Source organism: Orbicella franksi, chromosome 8 (assembly GCF_964199315.1).
Source record: "Orbicella franksi chromosome 8, jaOrbFran1.1, whole genome shotgun sequence".
In the NCBI taxonomy this organism is placed as follows: domain Eukaryota; kingdom Metazoa; phylum Cnidaria; class Anthozoa; order Scleractinia; family Merulinidae; genus Orbicella; species Orbicella franksi.
Window position 1 is genome coordinate 26369931 of NC_138152.1, and position 25416 is coordinate 26395346.

At 37.6% G+C, this 25416-nt stretch overlaps 3 protein-coding genes across 6 annotated transcripts in view; 2 read left to right on the forward strand and 1 right to left on the reverse strand.

The window, feature by feature from the left end:
• The window catches only part of LOC145494566 (BTB and MATH domain-containing protein 38-like), a 153179-nt gene that overhangs the window by 9339 nt on the left and 118424 nt on the right, over positions 1–25416 (reverse strand). The window lies entirely within an intron of this gene.
• On the forward strand, positions 876–14665 carry LOC145495002 (uncharacterized). Of its 3 annotated transcripts, none has more exons than XM_081474576.1 (5): positions 876–893; positions 6849–6939; positions 12409–12560; positions 12829–13026; positions 14209–14665. In XM_081474576.1, the coding sequence occupies exons 2-5, from the start codon at positions 6870–6872 to the stop codon at positions 14212–14214; spliced, it is 426 nt and encodes a 141-aa protein (XP_081330702.1). In that variant the 5' UTR covers positions 876–893; positions 6849–6869; the 3' UTR covers positions 14215–14665. The 3 variants fall into 3 exon arrangements, with proteins under 3 accessions (XP_081330702.1, XP_081330701.1, XP_081330703.1); XM_081474575.1 differs by lacking the exon at positions 876–893 and adding an exon at positions 4959–5642; XM_081474577.1 differs by lacking the exon at positions 876–893 and adding an exon at positions 4959–5642 and having other exon boundaries at positions 6868–6939.
• On the forward strand, positions 17045–25366 carry LOC145494567 (uncharacterized). Of its 2 annotated transcripts, XM_081474064.1 has the most exons (4): positions 17045–17158; positions 21569–21727; positions 23684–24133; positions 24595–25366. In XM_081474064.1, the coding sequence occupies exons 2-4, from the start codon at positions 21619–21621 to the stop codon at positions 24861–24863; spliced, it is 828 nt and encodes a 275-aa protein (XP_081330190.1). In that variant the 5' UTR covers positions 17045–17158; positions 21569–21618; the 3' UTR covers positions 24864–25366. The 2 variants fall into 2 exon arrangements, with proteins under 2 accessions (XP_081330190.1, XP_081330189.1); XM_081474063.1 differs by lacking the exon at positions 17045–17158 and having other exon boundaries at positions 21508–21727.

Here is a 25416-nt window from a genome sequence, read left to right on the forward strand (position 1 = left end):
AGGACCCTCATTTGTATGGAGTTAGCTAAATGTAATAGCTCCTTTTGAAGTCATTTGTTGTCCTTAACCCATACTCCACTGCATGATTGGTCTTGTATGATATCTTAACTGTAAATTAAAACTAGATACGAAAACCAAATATATAAAGAGCTGTCTTAAAACCAAAATCAAAGTAATCACTCTAGCCAATCACATTTGTTAACCAATTTTGATGAATTTATCTATTGCGTATTTCTTAGGTTTTCACTTTATCAATTAATTTTCTATCATTAGCATGTTTTTGCTATCAGAAAATTCGAAGTAAAATAAAGTTTTTGATTGATTGACTGATTGATTGATTGATTGATTGACAAAAGGACACAGGCAGTCCAGTGAGCCAATCAAAACTCGAGGTAATTACATGTAGTTGACGCAAAGCGTGGGAAAACGACTGCGAGCGAGTTACGATTGATTTGGTTTACTTGTGATTGGATGAAAAAGTGGCGCGAGACACTCAAGTAGCTCACTCAAATGAAAACGGCGCCAATTAGAGCAGTTTTCACTTGGGTGTCGAAAATAATTTGCACTGCTTTGGTTTTGCATTGCTAACTTAGCGATCGACTGAAAAAAAAAAAAACTTGCGCCAAAACCAAAACCAAAACCAACTGTAACTCCCCCGCGCACGTTTTCCCCACGTTTCACGTCAGCTTCATGCATTGGCTTCGAACTTTGATTGGTTCACTGGATTGTCTGTGTTCTTTGTGATTGGCTACAAAGATTACTTTGGTTCTGGTTTTACTACACTCAGTCGAAACCGCTATTGAGAGGTTTTCAATTGACTGTCGAAAGTATTCAGGCAATTCAGTTGGGTTTTGGTAATACCACGGTTTGAGATTGGTTCAGTAGTCTAATTGGTAAGTAATTGGTTTGTGCTTAGTTTTCCAACACTCGATTGAAACTCGCTCTATATATCAGATTCTATTGTTACAACAATAACAAAGGCCATAAAAACTCGAGCCACATGTATAAATACCTTGTAAATCCTAAGGTCGCGAAATTGCTTGCGGATGCGCGTAAACTCGTTAAATAGTCTACTCAGCAGTAACATTGCGTTAATTTATAGAAACTAAAGAGCTGGCAACTGAAAACAGGTTATGATTACATCATTCACAAACTTTTTTCTAATTAAGATAATTCCTTATCGATAGCAATCCAGTGTTGCTAAGAGACACGATCCTGTGACAAAGTGAATTTGACACTCATTAACTGAATAATAGTATAGTCCATGTGATGGTCCCATTGGCAACCGAGTTTGTTTAATGAATTTACATTTAAGTCAAGTGAACTCACGCAGTCAACGTACTCAAGCGATTGAAAGGGTTGCGAGTTCGGGAGGGGGGGGGGGGGGGAGGTGGGAGGAACTCTGTTAAGTGCTGTTTTTGTGGCTTACCATTTTTCTCCAAAGTTTTGTTTGCATTTTGATGGTGTTTGTATTTTTTTCTTTAAAGCATCTTTGTATATCAATTCTAAAGATATGTTTGTTCCATGTTCAACAGTTTTAATTATCTCCTGTTCATTTAAAAAATCGTTTATAAGAAAGATAATAATAATAAGTCGCCCCCCCTTTCCCCAACCTCCATCGATTGAGGGCTATACACACTGAAGTCTACAACAATTGTTGTTGACTTTGCACATCACCGCTTACGACGTCTGTGGACACATTGACAATTTGTTAAGGTTTCTTTTTTCAGAAGAGTTTTTTCAGCTTTGTTTGTTCCTAGGAAGAGACCTTTGTAACAACGTGCCATTGTCAGTCTTGTTAGCTAATCAGCGACACGAGGAGAACGCGAGACGTGAATAGGAATAACTAGATCATTTTTTTTTCCTACGGTAGGTCCTATATTTAATTGGGCTTTTTTCGCCTGAGATGAAAGAATAACTTTGTAAGAAATATCTGGACAAATTTCTAAAGACTGATCTACCTACAAACAGATGCGACCGTTAATTGTAAGAGTTCACACATTTCAAAATAAGAAGTAAGCTGTAAGACGATTTAATATCTGCAGAAGGTTTAACGCCCACAAATCATGATTGTTGATAATAATTACGGAGCAACAATTTCCAAAATTGCACATAAACGTGGGAGTTGTGATTTACACCAGACGCCAAGTTGCTGTGAACACCAAATGCCCCACTTTCTTTTCTTTGAGAAGTACCTTTGTTTGTTCAAAAACATCAAATTCATTTAAATACTACGCTCGAATACAAAGCAAGGAAACAAAGATTTCCATTCTCCGTGTTTAGTCGTATTGTAGTCATACTATCGGCAATAGTAAATTTTAACAAAGTGAAGGCATGTCGGCACTGATTTTCTTTCTTTCTTTCTTTCTTTTTTCTTTTTTTTTTTTTTTTTAACGTCTGGTCTGTCTTTACCCAGATTCCTCGAGGCTATCTTGCAGTCCTTAATGATGCGGTTTAAGTACAAGGCATCATCAGTAAACATTTAGGAAACTTTTGAGACAGTAACGCGCAGCGAAAAACCTATGTCTAACAGTAAAAAAATCTAGCGTTATTAATCAATTAATTAAATTAATTAAAACTGTAAAAGCTCCTTGCTCCGTTCTTTCCAAGGCCTTTGCTTAATCTAAAGTTTAAAACTAGAATGTGGTTTTTTCTTTTGGATTTTTCTTTGTTTGAACACTTCGTGTTTCCTTACTCGTAGTGCCACGAATTTGCCATCACATGACCATATCCCGTGGAGTTTTACCGAGTGTTTACATTGATTTTCCTTTCAATAGCAAATGTTATCGATCCGGCTCGTACAGGCGCAGAATGCAACTGAGTTTCGTCTTTAGTGGTCCCTAATTCATTTATCCTTTGTGTTAATTTGTCATTTATGTTTATTTTGTTTTTTGCGTTCGACGAAGTGGAACGCAAACATAATTTTGACCTGTGGCTTTTCATAGTTGGTTTCCCTGTGCACGGTTCTAGGCCGAAAAATACCACATTCCTGTAAGGACACCAAAATGGCCACCCCGCTTGATTTTTGCAGGGGCATGTCACGGCCAGCAAACTGGTACCGTTTAATGCTACGACATGTGATAAGACATGTGGCGAACATGTGAGTATGTGAGCAGGCCACGTGAGTTCGTCTTTCCGATGGATCTTTTTTTGACTTCTTTCCATTCAGTCGCCGTACGCCTCGCTATTATGTGCTCTCAGCGTTAGATTTTGGCGAATTTAAACGCTTCGACGGCAGCATTTATCGCAATCTGAGGGAATTGTCCTTGTTTATTAACACGACTTGGCTTTGGGATGATAAACCGTGGAAAACAGCTACATTTTGATTGCATTTGTTGATTAGTTGCAGTCGCGACAGATAGCTCAGTCTTTATCCGGTCGAAATTTTATTGTTTGGAATCGGTGGAAAAGTACTCTGAAGGCAAGATCCATAAGACTACTTTATTCATCAGGGGAAATACTCGAATTAGTCGCGAAACGAGCACGCGACTGCAAATGCTAGCTTAGAATAATGTACGTAATTTAAATATACTATGAAACTTTAGAGACTACAGAAACTGGCAGCGTCACGCAACGTATCAACAAATCGTGACCTCTTCACTAGCATGGACTTTGACACTATGCATATCTGACTGTAAAACCTCGGTTGCTGCTGAAAAAGGTTGAAAGTCAGCTAGTGAAATCATTTATTTACGATATATAATTATATATTAAAGTGAGAGCGTCGAACGCACTCTCTAATCTCTGATTACTACTAGTTTGAGAGTAGTCTTATACTTAGGCTTTCACTACGATATAAACACAAGTACAAGCATGAGCATAACGGTAGCAAGAACGTCCACAACTCAAGCACAAGCACACACGCATGCGTAGAACGAATAATTGCCTTATATTCGGTTCCATACCGTCTCGATACAGTAAAGCAAGATGGCGGACAAATGCTTATGCTAACAGAAGCGGGACCTCACTTGACATAAGCAAAAGCATAAGAAGAACAAAATGTTTTGGGCTTGCGTTGTGGGCGACCTCACTACTGTCAAATATTTTAATGCTTGTGCTTTTCCTTATGTCGAAGTGAAAACCAGGCTTATCTTCACAGATGGCGATTGTAACGTTTTTTTAAAACGGCGATCGCGATTTACGGAGCCGACACAAAATGCAGCTCCTTTCTACTAAAATAACGTACACCTTTCGAGCTTCGAGCTTCTTTTTAAAACTCTTTTCAGAATAATTCAGTCACCTACCCTCTTGAAATGTGTTAAGCCACGACTATTCGCCAGCAACAACAACAGAATTACTTTTTATTGTTCCGTTTTCTCATGGAATGAGAACCAGCTCCCCATAACAAGCTTGCCCTCCCCACCAGCCAATATCTTTTGAAAGTAATAAGAAGTCAGAAGGAGTAATGGGGTAAGGGGGGGGGGGGGGGGGTGATTAAAAAAGTTGCATGAATGATTCTATTCAAAGAGGAAGTTTTTGGCATGGAACCAGTGGAGTTAGTGGAATAATAGCGATTGGCCTAAACGTGGTTCTTGTAGCGTCATTTTCTTTATCTAATGAAATCAAGATTTCAAATATTAAAATACATGATAGTAACGTGTAACTACAGCTCAAAGTATTTCCCTTTCCGTCTTTCACTGGGCAATACTGCGCTTGACGAGGTAGGGTTTTTCGTTGAGTGTCAAGTCCCCAGATTAAACAAACTTCAATTACACAACTGCTATAAAGACTGGGATTAAAAATTCATTATGTTGGGGTGTCATGCCTTGAAAATTGATGAAAGCTTCTCGTAAAACGGTTGGTCAATTAATGCGCAAGGAATTCCTTAAATTCGTACTGATATCGCGCCCCTTGCTACCGGGCAGTTCCCGCTCTGATTCAGGGCAGGGCTGATCTATAGCTTTCTAAAGGCCTGATGAGAAATGTCACCAAAACTACTGAAATTGTACAGGAAACAGGCTGATATTCCTCATCGCAGTCAGCAACTGTTTTAGATATTAACAACAGTTTTTAATTAGATGGCTGTCCGAGAGAGCCTTTAGGAAATAACTTGTCAGCAAAGAGGACGTACGGTTTCCTTTTAATTGAGTCTGATCAATTTTCTGTCTTTTTCACTTGTCAGCCTTACGGGTGACTAGCCAATAAGGAGATTATCTTCCGAAAGCTTTACCAAGAATCCGTGTAATTTTTGTTTTTTGTTTCTTTTTTATGCCTTTGTTTTTTTCGCGAAATACTAGCTGGATCTTTTAGACTTAAAATCACTGTCTTTCTCATTTCCTCTCTTAGTTTCCGCAGTTTCAAGGAGGAACCCTCCAGTTTAAGGCTTAAAATAACTTTTGACAATAAAATTGTTTGAGTTCCGTTTGAAAAGTACACATTCCCTCTCTTGAAACCGCCCCAATTAAATTAATCCCATCTATTGTCAAATTTAATTGCGCATCCTTCTTTAGGACGCCAGAAATTCTACCATTTTTACACTCACTCTCTCATGTCACGCTTAATTGAAAATGACAGCAGCTATTTACTTTTGGGGCATGTAATTTTAACAGCTAACCTCGCCGTGTAAGCTCTTCCTCAGTTCATTGAAATTCTGTTGTTCAACATCCACGCTTTTTAACAAAACGTTTATCTTTGTCCCTCTGGTAAGTTTTAATTTCCTCGTTTTATCGCTTTGTTCTCATTCAACATCTTCTTTGCCCGCTTAAATTTATTTTCTGTGCTAGTCAGTCAATACACGTCTTATCTAGGACAACACGTTATAAGAGAACTCAAGGTTGTTTTAGTCGCTTAAATCCAGTTATATTTCTGGTCTGAAGCCTCACACTTGTCGGCAACCGGCCGAGCTAAGGTATGAAAAAAAAACATATTTCTGTGGATGAACTATAATATAGTTTTTCCAGTTTCAATTTTGAAATGCACAGTTTACTTAATACGTGAGTTGAACAACACAGCGTAGCAAAATGGCCACAATTCTAACGACAGAAGTTGCGTTGCAACCCAGCCAATCTTCAAAATATCTCGTAATTCTTCAGATATTTTCAATAATTTTTGCAGTAGAATTTGGTTCAAGATTAGACTTTTTTACTTTAAGCATACCGACTCGGTTCTGGAAGTTTTTATCTATTTGAAATTATCCACCTTCTAACGCATTTTTCATTTAGCAGTTCGTGATTTCTGTGTTATGTCAGATTGGCTAGTTCGAGCAGAAGTCGATGCTTTGTGACGTGAAACTTCGGAATATTGCTAAAACATAGTGGCAAATTTTTTATTATAGTTATGACTTGAATTAAATGTCAATATTCGTGAAGCTACGTTTTTTATTATGGCGTAAAGCAACAGATAAAGTATCTCAGGACAAACTTCTTTTATGCGATTTACGGGTTGTCTTTAGAAGCTATGGCACAATTTGCGCATCTTGAAAAGTCTAACCAAGTGCGTCGTTTGTATAATGTGTCATCTGTTTTAATCTTCTCCATCCTTGACCATCTTTGTTCTTTTATGGGTTATTATTATCTCTTTGGTGTTTTTCTATCTTAGTATACTACTATTTTCAGGTTTCCTTCAATATAAAGGTAATTTTTTAAGTGGACAAAATAACTCAAAATGCCTTGACTGAGCTCCTCTCAACTTCCTTTTTATAGCCATAGCAGATTACATGACCACACCGGAGTTACAGGTCTCGATGCGTTTTCTCACATTTTTTCACATGCACTGTCCTAATTTTGTCCACTCATCTCTGTAATTTAAATTGTGAGTTAAATTTTTCAACTCAGTGTTCCCTTTCCGAACCCTTGCCACTTAGTGACTGGATAATATAAAAAGCATGAGACTAAGTTTCTTTTTTGCAGGCCGGAGTTTTCTTTACAGGTATGTGGCTGTTCCAGGCAAACTCGCTCCTGATTCTTTCAGCTGCGTTCCTTATGTTACATCGCGTGGAAGGTTGGTAGCTGGAAATATCAAGTTCCATGTAATTTTACGCCAGTTATGGTAACAGCTAGTCCCGGGCTGTTGAAGCGTCAAAATGTCTTCTCTGCAGAACGCCTTCCAAACTAAAATGTGGCATTCCAATTTGGAACAATTCCGAAGGGTACTGGTATTTGATGCCGAAAAAGTTTGTGTTTCCGAAAGGTTTTGGCTTATTGGAAGGAGAAAAAGAAGTGTTCAGTTGAGTCCGCCAGGGACAATACATCCAATTTCACCAAAATGTACAATTTAATGTAAAAAAGATCGTGCACCCATCGCGCTTTCCTTTTTTGAGAGATTCAGATTTTCTGATCTCCCGGCCCACAACTTATCAGAATAAAACGGTCATCTATCTATGATTCTAAAAGGATTCAGAATTTCTGATCCCCCAAGACTTTAATAGATTCAAAAAACTGATCCCCAGTCCACAACCCGTCAGAGCAAAACAGTCATCTACTTATAATTCTAAATGCATTCAGAATTTCTGATCCCCATCACTTCACGGGACAAAACCGGCTATCTGTTCATGGTTCTAAAAGTGTTGCGAATTTCTGATCCCCTCCCCCACCAAATCTGCTAACATGATAGAAAGAGCTGTCGATTTATAATTCTACAACAATTCAGAATTTCTGATCCCACATGACTTAAAGGGATTCAAAAATTCTGATCCCCCAGTGCATAACTTATCAGAACAAAACGGTCATCTACCTATAATTCTTAAAAGGATTCAGAATTTCTGATCCCCCTTATCAGGTGACAGGACAGAAATAGCCGTCTATTTATAATTCACAAGAAATTAACTAGATGTCTGATAGCTAAAAAGTAACGATTGGATAGTAACTTTAAACACATTACAGACAAAATGGATCACAGAGCAAAGGGCATCAGAAAAGTACACAAATGAAATATTCACAGATAGGTCATTATTTATAACGATTTAAAACCACGCCAAAGGATCGAGACAAAAATTGCAGTTTCATGCCGGACAGTGAAAGGTTTTATTTTCAATTCAAAAAGATATGAATTTAGGCTCCAGAATTACAAGCTGTTATTTAAAGTTCACATCAAAGATAACAAGAATTTTAATCAGGACTCAGCTGCCGTCTGGGCCACCTCCGTTTTCTGCTTTAATGTGTTCGTTTCGGATTGACGGCCGCTATTCTTGCCTTTTTTTTTCCCCTCTGCTCTGCAATGAAGCAATTGAAGCTAAATATTTTTATAAATAGCGATAGAATTAACATTGTTTTTCATTAATCAATTGATCGGGAGTGTATTCTTTTGTAAAGAATAAAGAGCAGTATGTAGGCAATGCGGTAGTGAAGTGTACCGAGCGTGATCTGTAGCTCAAATCAATTCAGTGTAAACTTTAAGTTACCTCTTCAAAAAGCACACTAACAAGCTGTTATGCAAGCATTTCATACATAGGAAATGCGTGTGAATAATTTCCTCGTTACGGGTGCTAATAAAATCAGGAGAACAAACGTTTTTCTTGTGTTTCAGTGATCGCGAAATAAATATAACAACGAAATTTCTTCAGCCACAACATTGATTTCGATTCAAAGATTGAGCAGCTAACTTTAATGTTGAGCAACAATTATGATATACTTACTTTTCTGCGACTTGCCTTTCTTTCACCGAAGCAATCAAGATACTCATTTGAACTTGGACAAATCATTCCATGTTTCTTGCTGCTATTGACAAGGTTGGATTCGAAATTGCGCGCAAATAACCGACTCCTTTGGAAAGGGAATCTGCTGGTCAAAAGTATTCATTTATCAGATTCACCGAAGGATTATGGGATCGAACGGAAACACCAAAATGGCGGGCAAAGATCGTGGTGAATGTTGTTAGGATTCGATAACAAAACTCTCTGTTATTTTATAGCCTTGTTCTACGTTGGAAAGCAGTCACAAATTGTTTACAGATGTCCGTTGTTATTCCAGTTGAGTCAAATCCCAGTAAAGATGGAGAAGTATGAAGTTTCGTCGGCAAAACAGTGTGGCAATCAAACTATTTGCCAGCAGGTGGCGGTTTCTCTTACACTCGTCAGGTTTACAGAAAGCTTATGGTCCCTGCAGCTTTCCAAGGTAAACTGATTTTCTTGCATAATTTGTGAAGGTTCTTGAAATACTGGAAACGTTCTGGCCGGTTAAATTGATCGTGGAAGATTACAGAAGATGCAGATGCTTTTTAACACACTGTTAAGTCTTGTTGATTTTGTGAATGCAAATGTTCATTTCCCAAAGGAGTTATGAAAGCAACTGTATTCAACACAACAATATACGAACAATTTCGCGTTGGGAAAATCATTCATTGTAAAAGTACAATAAGTGCAATAAATGTGAGCTCTCTCATGTAGTTTACATATACTTCATATAGCTAGTGTATATCTTGTCTAGGATCAAGTGGGCATACATGTATTTATTATACAACAACTAAAACACAAGATATCAAAAAGCAACATCCTTCACCTTTTTGATTTTCAGGTTGATGGTGGTGCTCTTGAGGTTATGTTAGATGTGCATATTACATTATCAAGACCTTTTGTTTGCCACTTATTACTTGAGTTGCAAAAGACTGATGTTATTTTCATTAGGGTGGTTGAAGTTCTCTTTAATTGGGCAGTATTTCAAAGGTTTTTTTATAATTTGGCATTTCGTTACGCAAATAGAGGTTATTTAGAACAGCAGATATAATTCACAGCTAGGTTACGGAAAATTACTTTTAACCACTTCCAGAAATTTGTACATAAGGCTTACCATAATTTGAAAAAAACATGATTCATGGATAAAATTAATTGAAAAAAATACTTTCATGAAGAAATTAATGTAATTGAAGTTTGAAATTCATTTCAAGAATATTTTGTGCTTTTCCAGTCACGAATCTGTTTACATTTCATGAAAATTTACTGAAGAATGTAAACATTTACTAGACTCCAATTTAAGTAGCTGAGAAGTGTTTCAAACAGGATTTTTGAAAGATATATCTTAAATTTAAGTAAGTTTTGTGATAAATTGCAACATAATGGAAACTCATTTCCAGCCAGATTTTGTCCTCCTTTTGCATCTGGATGTGCCTGGTTTTTGGTGTTAAATTTTAATGTACAACTGTAGTAGGTTTAAATAAAACTATGAGTTATTTATACATTTTCCTATGTAAATACAGTGATTTCACTTAGGTTTAGGATTTGAAGAGCAGGTATCAAAGTTCAATATAAAATGAGTAATGAAGAGTTTTCAATAGTTAGCTATATTTTCACCACCTGTGACTAAGAAAGCTTTTGGCTAGGTTAATATTAAAGTGCTACGTGTACATGAGTGGTGGATAATTTTTAGATTGGCTGCTATCTTTTTACTATCTCTGGCTTTTGGGTAGGTTATCACAGTGCGATACGAGTGATGGGTAGTTTTCAGATAGGCTATCTTTTTACTAACTACTGCAGAGGTAGGTTTCAGATAGGATAGTGTTTTATTGTTCAATAAAAGGACTAGTCTTCAGATAGCCTAGTTTTTGGCTTACTACAGTAGTGGTGGTTTTTGGATAGACAAGTTAGTGGATAGCTAGGCCATCTAAGTATCTGTTGAATATCTATACAGGAAGCTAGTTTTTAGCTAGTCTATCTATTTCCTAACTATCTGATGGATAGATATTAGTTAACTTTAAGCCATGCCAAAGATAGCTATCCTCTATTTACAAAACCTCTTGGATAGAAAAAAGATAGAGATTTTCATCCGTCAACCAGGAATGAGATAGTTGTAAGTAGCATGAAGTTAGTAATAAACTAGTAATAAGATATGATCGTTTTTGGGAGGGCTTCTTTAACTGAGGACAGCAAACTATTGCCAGCTACCAGGAAACATCTCCAAGATGAGTGTGCCAAATTAAGAAAGAAAGAATAGAATTGCTTGTAGCATTAGCTACAATACTTGCATCCATATCTGTCAGGTGTTTATAAAAACAATTTTACCCACACCCTTCTCCTTTGAGCATGGTTAAACTGGTTGCATAACTGAAGTGTGAATGAACTGGTAGCACACTCAAAAAGTTAGATTGAAGATGTAAAAACATGTTGGGCAAAGCTAAAGTCCATGGCCGCTGTTATATGACAACAGGTTTTTGGAGGACACTGTATACATGTATGTAGAGTACATTGACCCACTTAAACGTATCAACTGCAAATTTAAATGTACATGTAAATTGCAGTCTTTAATTGTCATCCCTGTAATGTACTGTAGTGTTCCTGAACACTCTTTTTGTTTGATAACAGTGAGGTGCCTTGTTTCCATGTTAAACAGAAATTGTTAGAAATTTTGCCTTCACACAAGGTGAGCTAATTCTGACAGAGAAAGTAGAGTCTGCATTTATGCCTACAGTTGTGCAGTTTGAGTAATCTTACTTTTTTGGTCAATTCTGAACTTTCCTATCCTCTTAGGTACTGTTTGATATTGTTTTTTTAGACTTACAGCTACTGTAATTTTGAAGTGCATAGATCATTGTAATACAATGTGTGATGTTTACAGTTACTAATATTAATAGACTGCTGTGAAGAAACTTGTTCTTCATCACTCTCTCAGTATAATCTGAGTGTATGGAATCTGTTAAGAATTATGCTATATTTGTATAAAATTTTTAATTGAATATTGTTATCAAGAAAAAATATTTTGATTAGACATTGTTCAGGCAGGCAGCAAGATCTAAACCCTGTCTTCAATGTTATGATTTAATGTGGCTACATTGGATGTAACACTGGCTTTGCAGGGGATCAGAAATTCTGAATCTTCTCCTGTGTTCTTTGGGGGATCAGAAATTCTGAACCCTTTCTAGTGTTCTTTGGGGGATTTGAAATTTTGAATCCTCTCTTGTGTTGTTTGGGGATCAGAAATTTTGAATCGTTTTCTATGGAGGTACCTCTCGAGACAAGAAATTCAAAAAAATCATTTGGTGTCTTATGCGTGACTTGAACATTACATTTCAGTTCAAATAAAGAATAGGAAATTGCTTGGAAGAATTTTTTAATTCCTTGCAAACAGGGAAACTTTTCCTCTGAGTTTTAACACCAGTTTAAGATTCTTAGTATATTGCAAAAATCGTCTTTGGAATTGAATGGCAATCATAGACTTCCGTCTAAGCTCCACGTTTCACTTTAGGCCAATTTTGCACTCATTTCCAACGGAACTTCCAAGCCTGCAACGTAAATATAACTTTTCTCCGAGACAGGTTTCTATTTTACACCGAAAAAGTAGCCATTTTTGAAGTGGTTCTTAGTATTTACTCTGAATTTTATCAAATTGGAACACCACATTTTAGTTTGGAAGGCGTTGCAGACTTTCAAACTATAACTGAGTCGTTAGGCAGAGCTGATCAAAAGTACTAAGATCTTGAATTTGGGCTGGTCTATCCTTTCTTGATTTGTGTGAGGTAATTTCCAACATTTTGAATTCGAAGGTGGTAGAATTACTGCAATGGGATGCTTCAAAGACGTGAGAAATAACAGAGCTTTGCCAGAATTACTCTATAGTTACAGAGGAGATGAATTAAACTGGGGAGATTTGGGTGGTACTGTCATTGAAAAGTGCCAAGAACTGGCCGAGAAAAAGGTGAGATCTCTCAACAGATGGTAGATAGTAATCATATTCCTCTCAAGTTAATTTCAGATCTAGAAACAAAATAAAATTTAGTCTCAAAAGACTAAACTTTATTTCGCTTTGTAGCTGTAATTTGCCAGCGCTGTAATGCCCTCTATTCTCAAACATGCATGCGCCGTCAAACACTGTTAAAACAAACAAAATGAAGTTTTTACAAGGAGCCTTGCTCTCTGCCCTAAATTCCTCTGTGTTAAATCACCTTTTTTTTTTTCATTTCCAGAAATACAAATGCTTCGGAATTCAGTTCTACGGCGAATGTTGGTCTGGCAAAGATGCGTGCAATAACTTCGAGATCCATGGAACGGCAGACAACTGCTTGTGCTCGGGGAACGGTTATAAACCTTACGATCCCAAGAGGGGATACGACTGCGTTGAACCAGTGGGCGGAAACCTTTCTAACTTCGTTTACGAAATAGAGGTAAATTCCGGCACCTTTCTTAAACGACCTTCACTGAGAAGCACATTATAATTAGAATGGTGCGTGTATGTATGGTTTATTGACCAAGCGTGAGGTCAAGATGGCTGGAAATTGGTCGAGGTCTTTTTTTGCGTGTTTATAGACTTCGACTCTATCTCGGTTCATAAACACGCAAAAAAAAAAAAAAAAAAAAAAAAAAAAATAGAACGAGGCCAATATACAGCCCATCAGGACCTATTGCCAATAAAGGATTTATCACATGGCTTTCTGGGAAACTTTTCTTGCGGGACATGGCGAGTAGTCCCATGCGGGCAAGATAGCGCCATTTTGCCTGTTCAGCTAGCCAATGGATTTGGTCCATCTTGCCCGCTGACGGAGCTTGTAATATAATAAAAGAGGCTTAAAGGGACACTGTCACGATACATTTGCCTAAAACTGTTATAAATTCACGAAATGGTCCCTAAATTTATGCAATAAGAACTTAATTAGCTCTAACTAAATGATTAAAAGCAATTTCTTGAAGAAAGTCTACACTTCAGCAACTGTTACATTTGTGCATTCTTTTAACGATTTTCGAGCCAGAATTGAACCTTTGAAAAACTTACATCCTGACGCTTTTTCGAAAATCCACATTGCAATCCGTTTCCATCCTCGCTATCGTTAGCCATCCTCACTTCTTAATGGGTTTTAATCATTTGTCGAGTACTGCTCTACAAAATAAAGCCATTATTGTTCAGCTTCCAATGATCAATATATGCTTTTGAGATTTCCAGAATCATGCTAAAAATGGTGACAGTGTCCCTTTAAGTAAGCAACCGTGGACGATGATTTTGCTGCTATACATTGGATCAGTAGTGATCTAATCGGCTTATCACAAAAAAAAAAAAAAAAAAATGAAGAATATAAAAGCAGAGACCGATACAAAGCAGGGTTATCTTTTTTTAGCCATTCCGCACAACACCTTTTTGGAGATTATGGGTATGTCACGCAGTATTAATGACGTAGGTAAAGCGCACGCATGTGCGGTACTTCGAGCGGCCCCGTTTAGGTCAGGGGAACGGGATTTAATTAGTGTAATAAACAGCCACTGAATTTCTCTTGGTAACCCCATCCCTTCTGAAATTAGTTTTACCTCTCACTTGTTTTGTTTGTTTTTTTTTTTTTTACATGTTTTATTTCTAGGGGTAATAAAGAAAAAAGCCAGCCAAGTTAAATAAATTCGGCCGTACAGGATAAGAAGCTTTCATATTCCTTCGAGTGCAGTACACTGTCTTTGCAAAACAAGATCTCTTATAGACCAGACAAGAATTTGAAAAAAAGATTTCGTTGTAGCTGATCATGAGTGATGTAATGTAATAAAAACCTTTTATTTCAATGTGTTTATTTCGAATTTTCTTCTTAAACAGTTAAGCCTCGCTTCAAGAAGTTACTAATCATACACAGCAAGATGTTCATACACACAGACAATGCAATGCATGGCAGAGGCACCTCAGCTTATTTCTTCCAGGTTGTCTAAGTTCATGATAAACACCGGAACTGGTTAAACTGCTTACATAGCTGGACAGTTTTGTTAACGATACTGAGGACAATGCAAGTGAAATGTTATCCGTGGAAACATGGTTGTGCTTTGTTTTGTAGCAATGTTACCAGTAGATTGGCTTCATGCGCTACTTCACGTCGCTCTTCACGTTCAAACATGTGTTTAAGCCTAGGGCCAATAAAATTTTGGAAAATTTAAGGTGGCTCTGAACCCTACCTACAGATTTTTTTTTAAACTTTGCCAAAAGTTGCGTCTTATTATGTTTATCAAAAGTTGATAACATAAAAAAAATTCGCCGTGCCGTTTTTGGATTATAAGCCCCTAATTCTGCCAAATTTTGCTTGTCCTCTTAACTTTTTTTCTCGTCAGGCTCTTTGGCACTTCCATAAATATTTATTGTTAGATGAAAGTAGTCAATGATTTTATATTTCAGTTTACAACTTTTTCACTGCAAAACGTTACCGATCTAGATAGGAAATCTAGACCGCTTTCAATATCGATTTATGCCAATCAAATTCTTGAATTCGGCATGCAGTTCCCAGTCCTTGTGAGACAGAGCCATACAATAATAACAAATATCAGCGATGAGTTATCGTTGGGTAGCACTCGTATAAGCTGGAGAAGATGAAGTGAAAAAGAGCTAATCCACCATACAGGCCTTTCTCTCAAGGTAATCCCTCTCAATGCAAGTTATTTTAAGATCACTCCCGGTGTCTCGAAATCCCAGTATGGTTTACCAGTAGCCGACCATGTGAAGCAGTTTGTTCACGTGGAACGACCCGAAAGGCGCTGCGAGCATTTTCATCCTCCACGAAAAAAAAAAATCCACGCCATGGTAACATTATCTGCGGACGAACTGGTTACCATGCCCCTACGGATAGTGGCTGCTGGATGTAGTAACCTATTCCATTGTTTAAAAAATAGAAAAAAGTGTTTCCCGGGTTTCTATTGAGTTATAGAAACACAAGTGGAAAATTCCTTATTAATTAGTATATTTTTTTCTCTTCAGTAGTGTTTCTTGCCACGTGTCATTTCTGTCTAGGTTATAAAACGCATGACTTCATTTAACAAACTGGAAGCGATTGATAATGCTACCATATGTTGAAAATTACGCTCCTCCTTTCGCTCACTCCAAACAAAAATTGAAATTAAAAAAATAATAATAATAAACATACAAAGATGAAACGATCGGTTCTTTTCTCGATTGCTGAGAATGAAGACTAAACGATTTTAGACTTGAAATTATTATCACCAAATTAACTTAAATAAATTCCTATTGTGATAAAGGACTGTGGACGGTGAATCACAAAATGATAAAACAAAATAAACTTCCACTCCGGAATCAATTCGTTTGCGGTTCATTGATGCAAGAAATTGCGCGAAGATAAAATGTCTCAACCGCCCGTTTACTCGGCTTGTTCAGATTCGCTTTGCTTTCAACGAACCGCCATTAATTTTAGATGATTGTATGTTAATTTAGGCTGCCAAGGTTTATTTTACTATACTTAATTAAATCCAAGATGTCGGGTGTCATTGATCATTCTGAGCAAACAAAACCAGGAAAGGGATTTTTTTTTTTTCGTACTGCATCTCGGAAAGAAAAATTGCCTTTTAAGCGTACTTGTTTTATTCATTTCCAAGGGGATGGGGGAGGGTGGATATACCCTTACACATTCGGCTGCGTCTGGGTCATAGCACAGTTTCACTTTCTTGGTTTCAATTTGAGATTGCTTTGTTCAATTTCACATACGCTTACGATCAGGATTGCAAAGGATACGTTGAAAACGAAGGTATTTTTGGCCTGAAATTTGGTTAGGATTTGAACAACTGAGCAGTACAACTTTACCAAAAATACTCCAAGAAGTTTCTTCTGTGCCCCTCCGTAAAGGGCATTTTGGTTGACCCAGCCCAGAATTTTGAATTTCGACCTTGTTAACAAGGTGATGTCCTTTTATTTGATGTTGAGCCTTTGATTAATTATGGCTGAGACAAAAGAGTCCATCTTGATCAATCGGAGACATGTGTGAAGTCATTTCCGATACTGCAAGGCTTCTAAACGAACTTCGTAAAGGCAAAATGGGCAAACATCGCTTCATTTCACAAATTTCCTTGAAAATAGAAAAATTCCTTATTTATCAATCGAGCTTTCAAGAAATTTTTTAACTCTATCGGGAAATCCCCAAAGCTCAAGGTCAATCTGAAAATTGAACTTAATCTGAAATTTAAACTGAATCAATTTAGAATTATTCGAGTCTATAAAGACTGTAATTTATTTAAATACCAATTAAGTTTAAAGCTTGCCTGATCTAACCCAAAAGAGTTTGACACAACAAAACGTTCCGTTGTCTCAAAAAGCTAATAAATGAATGCTCAACCTCGCCTACGCGTTAATTAATTTGAAAGAGACAAATAAACTGCTCCCAAGACACCGAAATAAATGTCACAATAGCGGTAACACCTTTAAATATGTCACTGCGTTTTACAGATTAGATGTATGTTCATCTTTTAATAACATAGAAGGTAGAGTCATTGCGGAACTGTTCAAGGTGCCTCGCTTGCTGTATATTCAGTAGCCTGAAAGTCAAATCCAAGGTAAGCAACAATAAGCTGATTTTTCAAACAGTATTTGCGTGAATTCTGCTTATCCGATTAAGAGTAACTGGTTCCTGCAGAAATCTTAACAATAACTACATACGTTACAGCAAAGACCAAAACTTACAAATCAGCAAATTTTGGACAGCTATTTCATTTGCTGGCTCATGGCTTTGCCGCATTGGTCAGAGTCCGGAACAGATCTAATTCACGGCGAACACAACGCTTAAAAACTAACGGGAGTTTTCAACACAATCTTCGGTCCACCGACCGAACTGAATTCGACTCGTTTACCACTAGGCTAAAAGAGGTTTCGTGGAGCAAGACCATTGGGTCAAAAATAACAAAATTATAATTACAGTTTATGTTAAGATCAGTCTTACTTTTTTCAATATACGTGTACGCATTGTAGGAAAATCGTGGTTGTAGCAGTTACTAAAAAGCACTAGTGTAGAAGAGTCATCCAGCTGGGTGCAGTATTCTCTAACGATATCTCTGTATTTGGTGCATTCAAGAAACAGTCGTGTAGATTTTTAACTTAATGGAATATGAAAAAACAACGGAAAAAAAAAAATACTGATTTAGGCATGCATTTAGTGGAGAACAAAACATCGATTTTAGCAGGCACAGGTGAAAAATAAATTTCCTTCATATTTGCTCTCAGATGCATTCGGCTTCCTTTAGTAAACGGCCTATGGGAATAAAATCCGGTGGCAATGAAATTTCAGGGACTGGTCGACTAGGTAGTCTTGAGCCCGACACAGTTTACAGAAGTCATAAATTAAATCTAAGAATGTGTTGCAAGCGAATTTGACACTAAATTTACTATTTTATTTATTTCTGACTATTTTATCTAATTTATGAACGGTAACTTAACATCTCGAAAATGTAGCGATGACTCACTTTATCGTTAAATTGCCAAAATTTCTCAGCGGAGAAAGAGGAATGGTTAAATGCCGTTAATAAAATATAGACTGAACAAACTATTTCTGTTGCACATTTTCGGATAAGGACATCTGATTTTAATACTTTGCTCTACGTGATTGCAAATTAAATTGAACGAATAATATCTCCAGCGACTTATTCCGTCTAGGAATTGAAACAGTCTTATCCTATAAACAGGCGCTAGTCGGTGAATTCCCAATAAGCAAAACTGAACTTTCCGCTTACAGGGCTTTAAGCGATCAAATATTCATAGCTAAATTGATCAGCGTAATGTGAAGCCGTCATGATGTTTGATTTCATTCCTTTAGATGTCAACTGAACGCACGCAAAAATTAAATTAGCATTTGCCGATTTCGACGCATTTCACGATCTGGTTAATAAATTAGGCCCTGCCCACAATATGCCGGAGAAATTTGAAAACGCAGCTTTATTTCTACGGTTAGGCCTACCGTCTACACTAATCTGCGAAGGAAACGAAGTTTTTCGAAACGCTCTTCAAACTCGGGAATCGAAAACGCCGGCTTTTCGTTATAGTCTGGACGTAAAACATTTTGAAAACGGAGCTTTTCGAAAACGGAGTTTTTTTCAGACACAGATCCAAAATGACCGGTGATTGTTGCGTATTTATATTCCTCCGGCGTAGTGTGGACAGAAAACATTTGATACGTTTTTAGAGTGAAACTTCCTTTTTAAAATTCCTCTAGTGTAGTGTGGACGTGACCTCTATCCCGCTGACCAACTTGTTCTCATTTTGTTTCATTACCAAAACAAACAAAAAAAGTATTTGTAATGGCCTTAGCCTAAATGGTGGCTCTCGAAAAGTTGTGGATTTAAAATTAAAAATTTATATAAAAACGTGAGTAGAGAGTGCTTTAAACAATGAAGAGATGTGATCTACGAAGCTTATAGTGTTCTGATGGCGAAGAAATGATTTTCCTCACGTGGTTTCTAGTGGACTGGGAAACACTATGTCTACGGCCGCATATTTCGTTTAACATGCAGAAATATTGATATTTCGAAGGCAACAAGACCCTAAAATGTATTAAGGTGGTTCAAAACAGTTTCCAGCACTTAGACTTTGATTGGTCGTTTATAACCACTCTTTATCATTTGATGCACTAAGAGTGCAGACTGATCTTTCCAATTCTATTTTTTGAGACTGAGTGGCTGTTGTAATCTAATCAGATTTAAGTCTATTGATAATGGACTGTCGCATTGGAAATCGCAAGATTTTGTAGTCCTGCTGCTGACCAAAAGAAAAGCAGGCCAAATTGACATGATCTAAGGGTATGCTGATAGATTGACCGCTTGCTATTCAAGGTGGCTAATACAGTTTCCAGCACTTTCCAAGACTTAAATCATGATGAGTCACTATAAACACTCTTTATCAGTTGATGCTTCCATCGTGGTAGCCTACATCTCAGCTGCTACAATCATGGTATCAAAAAACTGCCCAATCATTGGTGAAAACGTTATCATTTTCTTGACACAATAGGTTATCATAGCAACAGTATGACCTTCTAAAAACACCCTTAATTACAGCTTTAGGGGCTTATAATTCAAAAACGGCACGGTTAATTTTTTTTTTTTGTTATCAAGCTTTAATAAGCATGATAAGTCTCAACTTTTGGCAAAGTTTAAAACCATTCTGTACATATGGTTGAGAGCCACCTTAAATTTTCAAAACTATAAGGGTGTTTCTTGCAGGTCACACGGTCGCTACGGCAACCTATTATGTCACGAAAATGATAACAACGTGTTCATCAAAGATTGGGCAGTTTTTTGATTCCGTCATGAAAGTAGCATCAAATGATAAAGAGTGGTTATAGCGACCAATCAAAATCTACGTGCTCGAAACTGTTTTAAGCCACCTTAAATGGAATTTGGGGCTTACCTCCCAGCATAGCCCAGGGTAGGGTAGGGATGGGCATTGCGAGAATAGAGTCTTGCCCAGGACCACAACACGATGACCCGGCCAGTCAGGGCTCGAACCAGGACCGCTCGATCGGGAGACCAAGAGCCATGCGTTAATTTATAACGGAAAAAAAAAAAAAAACATTGCTGTCTGTACTACTTGCTTGAGGGACATGTACTCAAATTTTTGACGTAATCAACCTTTAACGAACGTACCAAACTTTTAGTCAGCGTCTTTCACGAAAAAGACACGAAAATAACTTCGTATCCATGGTCCATTTGCCGAGTCAACAATATTGTATTTTCTGATGCTTTCTGAATCTCCATTACCCGCGAATTTTATCGTTTCTTTCGATTTTCTAAATGATTCGCGTACAAATTTGTCAAACTTTTTGGGGTCGTAATAACAAAACGCAGTATTTCATTAATCAACCTCGAGTTTAGTGGATTTGTTTATATGGACCGGGTTACGAGTCCGGGCGCGATATCATTTCATATCAGTCTATATGTTCGTAATTGTTCTAGAAATGATACGGTGCTTCGCTCGGTATTATATTTTCCGGTCTCCGTGTTTTGCCAATCAATTTCTAAATTAAACCTAATTCGTAGTCAGCAAAACCTTTCTGTCTTTCTACACAGATTTATACACTGTACATCCATGAAATAAAGAAGACGAAAATTGTTTGTAACGTCATTTAGGCGTGTCAACCAGGATAAAATGAAAATATAATGGAAAATATAATTCGATGGCAGAGTTCCAATGACGAACACTATAAATTCGCAAAAAAAAAGCGTTATTTTCTTCGCTCACAAACTTAACTCACACTGCACGCACGTGCAAATGCTAATTTGTATTTTGCGTATTTCAGATACAGAAACATTGTGTCCATTTCCTGAATGTTGGAAACTACAAATATTTTGGCAGATGCCAATGTTTGGACATTTCATATTTGAAAAGGAAATGAACAAAAGCTAGGTTGCAATTTCGGAATTAAGAAATTCGTTGGCGGATTAAAATCGTGTTGACAGCGATTTAAAGGCGGCTTCCAATGCCATTTGAACAGAAGACGTGTTCAATTATTTGGGTTTGTGCAAATATAGGGAAATAGTAATAAATTACATCTTGGATACGATTTCGTCCCCTCATTAAACAGGCTAAACGTAACACTTCTTCTTTTTTTTAAGATCTAAAAAAAAGAACTTTTCGTGGTCCTGGTGGTCCGTATATGTGAGATTTCGGATCAAAGCGCCGGTTCGTCAGAAATGGGATGCATTTTTTTCCGCGAAGAAAAATGAACATATTTAGGAAGCCTTCTTCCTGTGGACGTAGGCGATTACACTGTTTATCTATTGCTAGAATCTCATTGGCTACACACTTGTTAATTAACAATTTCACTCATGCTTTGGAACAAGACAAGACAACGAGATCCGATTGGCGATTCGAAATATAATTATAATAAGTTTCATCACAATCGGTGACAATGTCAGTTGCTCGACGGGTTTATTGCACTCTGGAATATTTTCTAATCCAACGATTTTGTTTGCCCACAGTATGCGAGGCTTAAAATCAGCAAAATGAATCTGCCCGGCCTCTTCGCGACATGAAAGACGATATGCCAGATCCAAAGATGAAAAGGCTGACAGAATTTCTTTTTTGGGGAATCATTATACTTTCGGAATGCGGACTTTCGTCAAGTTGCAGCGATAAAGGTTTGACTATTGCAAAATTTTTGACTAAATAGGAAGTTTTTTTTTTTTTCTAACTAGTAAGTGCCTGCCCTAAAGAAGGGGTTATTATTAGCACTAAAGACTAGACACTTGTGTTACATTGCGGCAAAAGATGCTTCGTCTGTCCGTAGCCTCTCTTAGCTCACTTTGGTTTCAAAATACTCAAAAATAATTCCGTCGAATTTTAACATCATTGTATCGAAGGACACCCGTACAATTAAATACAAAGAAACAGACAAGGTATGCTAATGAGGCCTCATTTTAAATTGTCCACGGACAAGTAATTTCCATCCCCTTGTACATTGGACAAGTGAGAAGAAAGCATGTTTGCAGTGGAAACGTGCGTATACAATGTACTTAGTTCACGGTTTTTTAATCGTTACCTGTTAAGTATCATAGATTTTTGTTTCTTTTTGCGATTCCCACCTAGTTTTTTGATTGCTGTGTGGAAATGAAGCTAGGCTACAAAAATGATATTAGTCTCGCGATGTTTGATAATTTGCTTATTACATATCCAAGGAGGAAGAAAAGGCATGTACACCATGGTTAAAAATGCAAGTTTTACGATTGTATTGAACATTTTCTTCGTTATTTTCAGGCGATCCTAGGCTGTTATGTATATATTTTCAAACGTTTCCGATTAATTCAGCTTTGATAATCTCTGCGAAGCTGCTAACATCTGGATGCTCGCAAAACGTCGCAGAACTCCGGGCCATTTTTGTTTTTTGTTTTTTTTGGCAAATTTAGCGATAGCAAACTTATGAATACATTGTCAATGTCCTGTTGGCAGCCGTCAAAGTACGTTCTGTGCGTTCCGTTATTTCTTTCCCTTCGTTTTGCGCGCGTTCAAGTTGTAGCCAGTCTGTTCGACAGACGTGGCAGCCTCGACCTGAGCGATCTTTGCTGACGGTTTTCATATTTTAAATCAGTATAGCCGACCAAGAAACAGAAACTGATCATAACAAGAATGAACACGCACTTTGAACACCCAGTCATCGTGAACCGTTCCAAACGATGGGCGTTTAAAGCTTGCTACATACATCTGTTAATTAATTTGACAATGAAATACTACTGGTTATGTAACGCTTTCGAGTGGTGTAACATAGGATATCCCACGAGTCACTTGTATTTTCTCGCTATACACACGAGCCTTTTAACTATTTTATACCATGCCATAGAAAATATATTAACACAGTCATTACAGCGCACAATGGGAAGGATGGGTGTAATAAATCCAATATACAACGAATTTCTGTATTTTGATTGGCTATATTTTCTATGGCATGACATAAAAGCGAGTATCTTTATCGACGTTCAAGGTATTCTTATGGTGTATGTTATGGACATTAAACTGAGGACACACTCAACAGTTTGGGCTTCCGCGATCGCGATTGAATAAGAATTTTGTGTTTTCTTAGTGGTCCAAACATATTATGCTTATTCAGTTCAGTAAAATATTCTATAAAAACTTGCAAGACGTTAATCAATTAGTCCAACAAGACACAATATCAAATGCTGCAGGTAAATTCCAACAACAGCAGCAGCAGCAACAACAACAAAAACAACAACAACAACAACAACAGCAACAGCAGCAGCAACAACAACAATAACACCAGCAACAGCAAGTGCAACTGCGAAAAAAGAAAAAAAAAAGCAACAGCAACCGTGAACAACAATAACTTAGTACATATTCCTGGCAAATTACGCTACCATCACAAAACGTAACTGAATCAATCCGATCTTGGATTAACCTAAGACAAGCGTCTAAAGAACATTGAATGATATACGAATAGTGAACGATAGCATGGCAAACAAATTCATGGATTCCCAATGGCGCAAAACTAGTTCCATTGTATATAAGCAACGGAAATCTGTTAGATTTCTTTAGCAGTAACCAAGACATTTCTGCCATTTTTTCTATTTATCTTCTTTGTAAAGGCACGTCCTCGGCAATTGGAGTCAATATAACCTGCGACAGTTACTTGGAATTGTACGTGGACGGCAAGCTTTTGGGTGGCGGTGCAACAAATGTTACGAGCAAAGGTTTCTTTGTGTACCAGATAATGCCAAGAAGTCACGTGGTAGCTCTAAGTTGCAAAGCTTCCGCCCCACCATGGGAGGGAGGTATTTTGGGATCGTTTGAAAACGGACTGGTCACCGACACCTCTTGGAAGTGCATCACCACGGCCAGATACGGATGGAATATGAGAAAGTACCGAGATGATGATTGGCCAATGGCCTTGCCTTATGGACCCAACAACAAGTCAACATTACCTTGGGGAAGAATACCAAGCATCGACGAGAAAGCTGTTTGGATTTGGTCTGCAGACAATAAAGGGGACACTGAGGTTTACTGTCGGCACAGCCTTGTTGCTCCATGTACCGAAGGTAGGTTATTAGCTCTTCATTGCGTACCTTGTGAACTAAGATGGAGCCTCTTCCAGACCTTAGTTAAGTCTGTGTACGGGCCACGGCAAATGAACTTCTACTTCGCTGCAAACGTATGCTTAAGAGCAAGGCTATACTGTTCGGGCAATCCGACGTAAAAACAAAAACAAAACGAAACGAAACGAGACGAGACGAGACGAGATGAGCCGAGCTGAGCCGAGCCGAGCCGAGCCGAGCCGAGCCGAGCCGAGCCGAGCCGAGCCGAGCCGAGCCGAGACGAGACGAGACGAGACGTAACAAACGATAGAATTTTTGTGCTGAGCAGTGAAATGTTTTTTTTATAGCGCAGCTGCAAAAATTGTCAATAAAATTTCAGAAGTGTGATTTTTGAGCCAAATAATTCCTTTCAGATCTTCTCTCTGCTATGACATTGATATAATTTTCCCCTTGATTCCTAATAGTAAAGTCAAACTTCTTCAAGGCACCAGAATCTGGCAGAGACATGGCCATAGCAGGATTTTCGCACCTTCAGACAAAGGTTGCCAGCGCAGTGGAGTGTGGGCTCAAGTGTGGTCAGCGCAGCGCATGTGCATCATTTGCAGTGGAGTACTCGGATAGTCCTGGATCTAAACTATGTGAACTTAATACAGTAAAGGCTACAAGTCATCCTGAAAGTGTTGTAAGAAAGAAAGGCTTTCAATATTACGACGAAGCTGAGGTCTTCTATTAGGGAAAATTAAACTGAAAACTGCTAGAAGGAAGGCTGTTTGTAAAACTAACATCCTAAATCACGGAGCAAGGAAAAAACAAAAACAGGTCCAGCCGATGTGCAATGAGTCAAGGTAGACATATTTCCAAAGATGAGCAACATGCAGTAATTTTTCTTTACAAACAAACTATTCTCCGACACATAAGGGAACAACATAACAATGATGACTGAGTGGAGCCCATTTCGGCTTGTAATAAAAATAAATAAATAAAATAAGATAAAATAAAACAAGAGCAGAAAGATCTGTTACCGCTTAATCATACCAGTAACAAAACTTCAAGAAACAAAATAGAAAGAAAGTAAACCTTGTTAACAATGGATTACGGCTACCAAACAAGTTCGAAGGTTAAAGCCATTTTTGAAAATGTTTTAAGAACATAAAGAAGGAAATAAAGAAAGAATACTCAGCAGTCACAAACATGGCACGTGAATTTTGTTTTTGGACACCTTTGCTTCTCGGAGTCCCATTTGGTGAAAAACCTGTTTGACATGTTTATCAGCAGAAAAAGAGAAA